The sequence below is a fragment of the Sapajus apella genome, unplaced genomic scaffold, assembly GCF_009761245.1.
Source record: "Sapajus apella isolate SASKATOON/1434 unplaced genomic scaffold, GSC_monkey_1.0 scaffold42, whole genome shotgun sequence".
Lineage (NCBI taxonomy): Eukaryota > Metazoa > Chordata > Mammalia > Primates > Cebidae > Sapajus > Sapajus apella.
The window spans coordinates 3,149,588-3,159,551 of record NW_022436982.1 but is presented as its reverse complement, the minus strand read 5'-3'; the positions used below and the strand labels follow the sequence as shown (position 1 = coordinate 3,159,551).

General features: G+C 36.2%; 1 protein-coding gene across 1 annotated transcript; it reads left to right on the top strand.

Annotated features, from left to right (window-relative positions):
* Positions 1-1,150: 1,150 nt before the first annotated feature.
* Positions 1,151-2,405, top strand: LOC116566047 (putative heat shock protein HSP 90-alpha A4). Its single transcript, XM_032300022.1, has one exon. The coding sequence runs from the start codon at positions 2,013-2,015 to the stop codon at positions 2,403-2,405; it is 393 nt and encodes a 130-aa protein (XP_032155913.1). The 5' UTR covers positions 1,151-2,012.
* Positions 2,406-9,964: the final 7,559 nt, after the last annotated feature.

Sequence of the window (9,964 nt, the reverse complement as noted above, 5' to 3'; positions counted from 1 at the left end):
CAAAGTAATTTACAGATTCAATGCTATCCCCATCAAGCTACCAATGACCTTCTTTGCAGAACTGGATTCAACGTTTTTCTTAGAAAGCATGGCATTCAAGGAATATAATAGTATCTTATCTTTCAGTGGTTTAAAGAATGACTCAGAAAGAGGAAATAGTAGTAGAAAAATATGAAAAAGCATAATTATATATAAATGAAAGTGAAACTAATCTGAATAAAATTAGGTACATGACCAGCAACTTGATAGGCTGATGCTTTACACAAAAGTATCTTATTTAGGCCACTATGCTTTATGAACAGTCGTCAAGCATAACATTTGCAGAAGTAACTTAATCGATTTGAATGTGAGTCATACTCAATGAATTTATTTGCTGATGATCTCACAGTTAACAATTCTCGTATATTTTTCTCATATAGAGCATTTTAGAGCTCAAAAAACTATTAATAACATTAATGTCACCTACTGAATGCTTAGGAAAATGAATTCCCAAGCAAGATCTCTAATAAGACTCATATATTTTATTTTAACTTCAATTTGGTGAATCTCAACCTAAATAGGTTAAAACAAGTTAACCAGTATTACCTTCTACTCATCTTTATGATAAACTGAGGAACAGTCATCTTTTTATTATCAAATTCTATTACCAGCACCTAATATCTGACTTAAAGAAGCTCATAAACCCAGGAACTCATAAATGACTAAAGTTTTAATGACTGAAAGGATCTGAACATTTATGGACATGAATTTTGTTTTTCAACATAAACTCCCACCCACTCAGTGAGAAAAAACGTAGGGAATTGTCATAAGATATATTGGACTCCCTTAACCCACATCAATTGAATTAGAATCTCTAGTGGTGTCTCAGAAAGAGTAATTTTTAAATCTTCTCACTAATTCTTATGTGCAGTTGTCATTGAGAAACAGTGGTCTATGTATTAATCTCCATAGGTTTCTGCAGTCAAATTACATTTTTCCCTTGCTGGACAAATTTATGTAGGCCTTAGAGTTATACAGTATAACTGTTTATATCAACTGACAATGTTTCAGCAATGAAAACTATGAAAGCAGCAAAAAATTTGAGAAACTGGACCAAGGTATTATTAGAGATCAAAGTATTATTATCATTTTTTTTTCTTTTAACTCATCTGTATTTGTTACAACTTTAAACAGAATGTGACTCAAGCACCACATTTCCATCCACACGACTGGCTCTGAGTTATTTTTGAATAGCTTATGATATGCTTAGGTAGGCTAATTACTGCTCCTCCAAACAATACTTTTCTTTGGAAAACAAGCCCTATGGAGAGTTCCATCAAGTTGCTTCAGTTTAACCTATTTCTAGCGGACTAGTACATGAAGAATTGGCAACTACAGGGGATGAAAAGTTCAGAAAGTAGATCCTACAAGATATAACAAATACTTTTCTTCTAAATATCAAGGTATAGCTTGGGAACACTTCAATAACAAGATTTGGTCTACTAAGGAATCCGGCTTGATAGCTAAACACTTTAGACCACAAAGTTAACATGTTACATACATCTTACAACACACATTACCTTGATCTGTTAATGTAAGCCAATGTGAAACTAAAAAAGCATTACTAGCTCTGCTTTACTGCCTAAAGTATCACAGCATTGCTTAGTCGACAAGAATCTTTATCTTCACCTTAAAGTAGTTGTTGTCATGCCATACAGACTTTTTAATGTTAACAAAAATAAAGAAAAACATCCTTGAAAATATATTATTAGAGGAACTGTAGAGTATTGAACAGGTAAGTCATCCCTCAGCTGGAGCTTAGTCTACTTCTTCCATGCATGATGTAGGGCTTGGAACTTCCAGAGGATGAAGAAGAAAAAAAGAAACAGGAAGAGAAAAAAACAAAGTTTGAGAACCTCTGCAAAATCATGAAAGACATATTGGAGAAAAATGTTGAAAAGGTGGTTGTGTCAAACTGATTGGTGACGTCTCCATGCTGTATTGTCACAAGCACATATGGCTGGACAGCAAACATGGAGAGAATCACGAAAGCTCAAGCCCTAAGAGGCAACTCAACAGTGGGTTACATGGCAGCAAAGAAACACCTGGAGATAAACCCTGACCATTCCATAATCAAGACCTTAAGGCAAAAGGCAGAGGCTGATAAGAAGGACAAGTCTGTGAAGGATCTGGTCATCCTGCTTTATGAAACTGTGCTCCTGTCTTCCAGCTTCAGTCTGGAAGATCCCCAGACACATGCTAACAGGATCTATAGGATGATCAAATTTGGTCTAGGTATTGATGAAGATGACCCTACTGCTGATGATACCAGTGCAGCTGTAACTGAAGAAATGCCACCCCTCAAAGGAGATCAAAGTATTATTATTGGTACTTCCTGGTTCAAAATATTTGTTGGGTACCCATGACTAATTTTGGTTGCTACACTGTAGGCAGGGGTGTCCAGTGTCACTTTTGAGTTCACACACTTAAAATCAGTGTCCAACCCTACACCTCTTCCCGAACACAGCAACTGAGGCTACATGTTCCATGCAATAAAACCACAAGACAGTAGAGCCTTTGTCATGATGGGTCTCTGAGTCCCACATCAAACAGAGTATTCTGGCCAGAGATGGACATGCAGTATGAGCAAGAAATAAATATTGTTGTGTTAAGTTGTTAATTTCAGGGTTGCTTATACTACAGGGTAGCCAGTCAAGCCTTTCTCATACACAGGTTTGAAGAAGTCTTTTCAGAACTTGTAGCTTAGGGACTAGACGTCAAAGAGGACTGAGAAGACCATGATAAAGTTTTTTCCCTGGCATTATTGGGACAGCACATAGAAGTACTTAGAGATTTTAGAGAGTGGTTGCTATTGTTTGAATGTACATGTCCCTCCAAAATTCATATTTTGGAACATTAACTATAAGCTGATGGTATTAAAAGGTGGGGTTTTTAGGAAGATTAGGCCATGAGGGTTCCACCCTTATGAATGGGATTAATGCCCTTATAAAAGAGGCTTCAGAGAGCTGCCTGGTCCTTGCAACTCTTCTGCCTTGTGAGGACACAGCACTCACCCCTTTCACCATGTGAGGATACAACAGCAAGGTGCCATCTGGGAAGCTGAGAGCAGTCCTCATCAGACACTGAATTTATTGGATTCTTAATCTTGGACTTTCCATCCCCTAGAATTATCATTCTATTGTAGTATTCCAAATTTACAATAATATTAATGAAGAGATGACACCGGAAATTCTTAAAGTGGTTTTAAAACTTAACATGCAGCAAACTACAATTAAGCAGTTCTATTATAGATAGAATTTAAAGGTGAATTTTTCTAATGTAAGGATAATTATTGAGAATGATCAATTAGATCAATTGCATATATAATTTAACATAGCCAAACTGCTGATAAATTGGACTTTTGTTAAATGGTTTAATCCAGTTGTACAACACTTGTGCTATTTCTGCATATATCTATATTTAACTGAACATTAATGTTTATGCATGAATAATGCTATTTACATGTACATATAATTCATGTTACATGGTAAAAGATACAAAAGATACTAAAGAGGGGAGAGAAGAGTGCATGTCATAATTTTTATATTTTTCTTTCTGAATTCATTGAAAGATTCTATACATTTGCATATACATATATTTTGTACCACATTAATGGCATAAACAATGCAAGATGTTCATTACTTTTATTGTTTATTGTAATATCTTACAGCAGGGCTCAGCAAACTTTTTCTCTGAATAGCCAGTAATAAAGATTTTAGGCTTCCCTTCTGTAGCCATAAGCAATATGCAGATGTATGAGCATAGCTGTGTTCCAATAAAACTTTATTTACAAAAGCAGATCATGGGTCAGATTTGGCCCACAGGCCATTGTTTGTCAACTTGTTTTGGAGAGTTTTTCATATCTACATATAAATAGTTAATTCACTCTTTTAAAAAATTTAGTATATCTCCTTCAGTTCTGCTCTAACTTTAGTTATTTCTTGTCTTCTGCTGGCTTTTGAATTTGTTTGTTCTTGCTTCTCTAGTTTTTTAAATTGTGAAATTAGGGTGTCAAAATTAGACCTTTCCTGCTTTCTCTTTTGGGCATTCAGTGCTATAAATTTCCCTCTACACGCTGCTTTAAATGTGTCCCAGAGATTCTGGTACTTTGTGTCTTTGTTCTCACTGGTTTCGAAGAACATCTTTATTTCTGCCTTCATTTCATTATTTGTCCAGTAGTCATTCAGGAGCAGGTTATTAAGTTTCCACATAGTTGTGCGTTTTGAGTGTTTCTTAATCCTGAGTTCTAATTTTGATTGCATTGTCGTCTCAGAGACTATTGGTTATGATTTCCGTTCTTTTGCATTTGCTGAGGAGTGTTTTACTCCCAATTATGTGGTCAATTTTAGAATAAGTATGATGTAGTGCTGAGAAAAATGTATAATCTTTGGATTTGGGGTGGAGAGGTCTGTATATGTCTATTAGGTCTGCTTCGGCCAGAGCTGAGTTCAAGTCCTGGATATCCTGGTTAATTTTCTGTTTCATTGATCTGTCTAATATTGACTAGATAAAGAATATCTAGTTCTTTATCAAACTCTAGTTTACAGGTTTTTTTCCAGTAAACAGTGCTGTAAATGAGGAAACTGAGGAATAGAAGAAATGTAACCTGCTCCTGGATCACTAAGATAACAAGTAGTAGAGGTTTGTCTTGAGCACAGGTGATCTGACTCCAGAAGCCCCACTCACGAGTTACCATACACTGCTTCTACCATATATTATGATGGGGATATAGGGTTTCATTTAAGAAATGAGTCTTTGGTCATACTTTCTCCCCACTCATTGGTAAGGTCCACATGTGTGTCTCTGATTCCTACCCACTGTGAACATTGTCACTGAGTACACCACTGCTGCTTCTTGAGGCCTCTGGTGACTACAAAGATAATGATGCTCTGATTCCCTCTTCATTTTCCAGCCTTAATTTATAGACAGAGGTAAGGCTGTTCACAAAGTATTAGTCTATCAAAATGCCTACTCACACTGCAGCTTTTACACTTGATAAAAAATATCTTTTTCTTTGAGTTTTCAGAATCCATTGGATTTGTCTTGGAAACATTTGGTACAGCAGACTGGGTATGCTGGCAGTCATATGTGCCATATTTGTGAACAAATTCTGCACTCCATCAATACCACGAAATATTCGTGAGACAACTAATTTTGTACTAGTGCCACATGCTTGCTCTGGGAATTCTGATTTGGTGCCAAATATGACCTCCAAGCTCACAACTTGAACTTTCTGTATCATCTTGACTCATCATTTTGCTTACAATAATTTTTCCACTCACCCATCTTCAGTTCCTTGTGCATATCAGCCTAAGTTTCCATCTTGCCTCAAGACCTCACATTTTTTTTACACACATTTTGTTAATCTAATTCTACTCCCAGTATTTTATTCAGAATATTTAGGCCAGTGTTGTCTGTGGACTAGCAGCATTAATATCCAGGAGTTTGTTAGATATGCAGAATCACAATTTCCCCATCTTCAGACCTACTGAATCAAAATCTCTAAGGAATTCACCCAGAAACTTGGGTTTTAAGAAGGTCTCCGAAGAATTTTTATGTCCACTAAAATTTGAGAAGCACTGTCCTAAGCAATTGTATATTTCAAATAAACCTAAAAAACTCAATAGCTTAATGGAATAAAGGCTTATTCTTAGTGACATCACAGTCACTTCAGGCTAGGTGGCTCTCCTTGGGAACTGTCTAATAAGCTAAGGATTCAAGTTATTTTCATTGCTTGATGCCATCAACATATGGACTCAACGGTCATTGTAGATAGAAAATGGATGATTGAGCAGGGGTCTTAAGGTAAAGCTTAAAAGCAGCATACATTACTTTTGCTCACATGTAATTGGCCAAAACAGAGTCACATAGCCCCAGTCTTCTACCAGGTTCTCACATTACAATGATGATAAGAAAGTAGAATTGAGTAACTCAAAACAAGGGTTTTCCTCTAATTGTCAAATTCAATTTAGGATATTCAACATAAGGCACAGCAGTGAGGGAAACATTTAGAGATGAGTTTTTCTGGCCACTGAGGAGCTATTTAATAGAATTTCATTTTTAGAGGCACTTAGTCCAGAAAAGGCTTTAAAATGTAGAGAAAAATGTGGGTTTATGTGGGTGCTCACTAGCAGTCTCTGCCGCCCATTAGCTGGCCTTTACTTGGCTCACTAGTCCTTAAGGTTTCGTTTTCGTTAAATGTATCATCTTTTAATGCAAATCTGGTGCTGACATTGTTTACTCCTTGCTATACCCGAGGATACTTCAGGTTTAATTCTGATTAAAAGATTTTCATCTTAATTTTGATATATAGTATTAACAAATTACCCTTCAATTATGTTTTACAATGTATGCTTCTAAAATTTTCATTCTCACATTATAAAAATTTGACAACTCATAGGCGGATATTGAACAATGAGAATACATCAACACAGTGAGAGGAGCATCACACACTGGGGTCTGTCAGAGGGTGCTAGGGGATGGACAGTGGAGGGTGCGAAGGTTGGGGAGGGATAACGGGGAGAAATGCCAGATATAGGTGACAGGGGATGGAGGCAGCAAATCACCTTGCCATGTAAGTACCTATGCAACAACCCTACATGATCTGCACATGTACCCCAGAACCTAAAGCACAAAAAAAAATTTTTGACAACGGCATAATTTTAATTCAAATTACTTTAGACCATTTTCCCGTATTCTGATGTCATTGTTTTTTAGATTTTCAACCACATTCTTGGTCTAATTTACTGAGGCATTTTCTTGACCATCTTCTCTTATAGGAGATTTTGCTGTTTATGAAGATGTTTATTTTTCTTGAGATTAGGATTGCTTTTGACCGCTCAGAGTTTTGGAATTAGTTATAGTTAGGGATATGTTACCATTTGTATACTATTTGCCATATATCATCTTTTAGAGGTTATTTAGTTTCTGACAGGCTTAGAAATATTTTTTTACTTGAACATTATGAAAATGTTCTCTGTATTCCTCTACAACCATGGTTGAAGAAAAAAAATGATAGGAATTCAAGAACTTCTGATGGGTATTAGAGATCTAATAAACCTGAGAAAAGAAGAACATTCTTTAAAAAGAGGAAAAATGACTAGTTTCATGGAGAGCCAAAGGGACAAAAGTGACAGCATTGACACAGGAGTCCTTCCATAAGCCAGCATACAATTTGTGAGCAGTTAGCAAAAAGGACACTTATGAGAAATAAGGCTCATTTTACAGTTATGTCACTCTGGGCACAGAATGGTTATTTGATTCAATATCATAACTAGAAAAACTGTTTTGTTTTTTTTCTGGACTATGTGCCTCTAAAAATGAAATTCTATTAAATAGCTCCTCAGTGGTCAGAAAAACTCATCACTAAATGTTTTCCCTCACTGCTATGCCTTATGTTGAATACCCTAAATTGAATTTGACAATTAGAGGGAAACCCTGTTTTGAGTTACTCAATTCTACTTTCCTATCATCATTGTAGTGTGAGAGCCTATATTAGAAATGTATCATTCTTTTTCGCCACATCTACATCTTTTCACCCAGGACATTTGTTTGGTTGCTTCTGTGATCTCAGAAAGGTGTCGCTAATGATGTGCTTTGGCATGCTCCATCTCTGTACTACTTATTACCAGTCCTGTGTCAGCTTTCTTCTCCCTAAGAAGGAAACAGGCCCAAATCCTCTTTCCTTCTCCTATCTCTATTAAAGCATTTTTGGATCAAACTTGATTGCATACCTAACCACCACCTATTCCTGAATAAATGAGACTCACTGTAAAATTTATTTGCTTTTAAAAATCATTTATTATCACAATGCCATATGATCTGCTAATTTCGAATATTTTTATTTTTATTTTTTGGGAAAATAATAAAAATCAGTTGCTTCTTAGACTGTTCACAATGGTAAAGGGAACCAAATTTTATTTAACTACAGCCTTGTGCCTGCCATTAAAATATTAACTAAATTTTGTAATTATAAAATTATAAAAGCTATGTATCCACATGTTAATTTTTCAATCAATGTGGAAACATTGTACTACCTCTTTTTAATTCACAGAGGAAATTTGATTTATGTAGATCCTTGCAGATATATTCTATTAATAATATATTTTTATTCACAGTATGTTTCTTTTATAAATAAACTATAATTCATACTGCTCTTCTCTTTGTTACTTAACAGTACATCATAAAGGTCTTTCCATTTCAAGCACACAGATATGTGTAATCTCTGCAAAGTCTACTTGGGGTTTCAGTGGATGCTTCTATCGATTTACTTCCCCAGTACAGAGCAGTTCTCAGTTTCCCTGACTCCAAAGCTGATGAACATAATACTTAGAGAAACCAGAGTCCACTCATTAAATTTGACAAATGAAATCACTGAGGCTCAAACAGCGATGCTTGAGGGCACCACGGAATCAGTGGACATGTTGGGTACCAGATATTTTTGTTTCCTCCTTAGTTCCAATTCATAACCTCTTTCATAATATTATTTTCTTTTGGAATTAGATGAACATGATGTATCTATAAGTAGCTATGTCTGTAAAACGGAAGATCATCTGGTACCTTAAATGGTGTTAGAGAAAAAAAGAGTATCTGTACATGGTGGGTTGAATGCTAGTTGCAAGATTGCTGAGGGCAAGCCCATTTTCTGTCAGAAAATGAGAAGAGCAAGATAACATATATTTTAGGGAAAACTGAGTCAGAAAAGCAGTTAAAGTCAACAACACATTTATTTTCTAAAGGAAATTATTTATATTTCATCAGTTGGATTTTAACTACTTTTTTTTTTTTTTTTGAGATGGAGTCTTGCTATTGTTTAGGCTGGCATGCAATGGCACAATATCAGCGCACTGCAACTTTTGCCTTCTGGATTCAAGTGATTCTCCTGCCTCAGCTTCCCAAGTAGCTAGGATTACAGGCTTCTGCCACTGCACCTGGCTAATTTTTGTATTTTTAGTAGAAATGGGGTTTTACCAGGTTGGCCAGTCTGGTCTCAAACTCCTGACCTCAGGTGATCCACCCGCCTCAGCCTCCCAAAGTGCTGGGATTACAGGTGTGAGCCACTGTTCCCAGCCTGGATTTTAACTACTTTTCTATCCAAAGATCCATAAATAAGAGGGAGACAGGGAGGCATAGAGGTTGGGGTGCAGGAGGAGAGATACACACAGAGAGAGACAGAGAGAGAGAGAGATTTATTGATTGATTTAGTTAAGTCCTGTAAACTGTTGTAGTCCAGGGTGATGATTTAATCCCCAGGATAGGTGTGCCTTCAAGATAGCACCAGCTCAGAGTTCAAGTAGTACGTCTCCATCTCCAGCACCTATGTTTTTATCTGTCCCATGAAGATTTCTTGTACTTTACCGTGAGCTCAGCTATGCATTAAAAGATAGTCAGTGTAATTTATCCACTATGTTGGCATTTGCTTCGGAGGACTTTTCTTCAAAATATTTAATTAGCCATGATGTTGGAAGTAGAAGTCCCTCTGAATTTTATTTTAGTAATTTTCATAATTTTTGTTCAAGCATACATACAGACAAGTGCACAAATCATAAATAAAACTTTATTTTAACATGAACAAAAAATGTAAACAGTGCTGGATCACAAGACAGAACTTTGTTAGCCTCTTAGAATCCTCACCATTTCTCCTTTCAATCATTATGCCTAAATGGAAAAGAACGACCACTATGCTAACTTCCAACATCGTATATCTGGGTTTGTGCTTTATAGAAATGGTATCAGGTAGAATGCACTCTACGTGTTAGGCTTCTCACACTTCATGTGAGAACATAATACCCTGGACTACCATGGTATGCAGGACTTGACTTGTGATGTTTGTGAAATTTATTCATAATGTCTCTACATGTAGCTGTTCATTCTCCTTGCTGTGCAGGATTCCACTGTACACATATATATGTGTGTGTGTGTGTGT

Bases quoted from the DNA above. Each gene is read 5' to 3' on its own strand.
- LOC116566047 (XM_032300022.1), top strand. From the start codon at position 2,013: ATGGAGAGAATCACGAAAGCTCAAGCCCTAAGAGGCAACTCAACAGTG.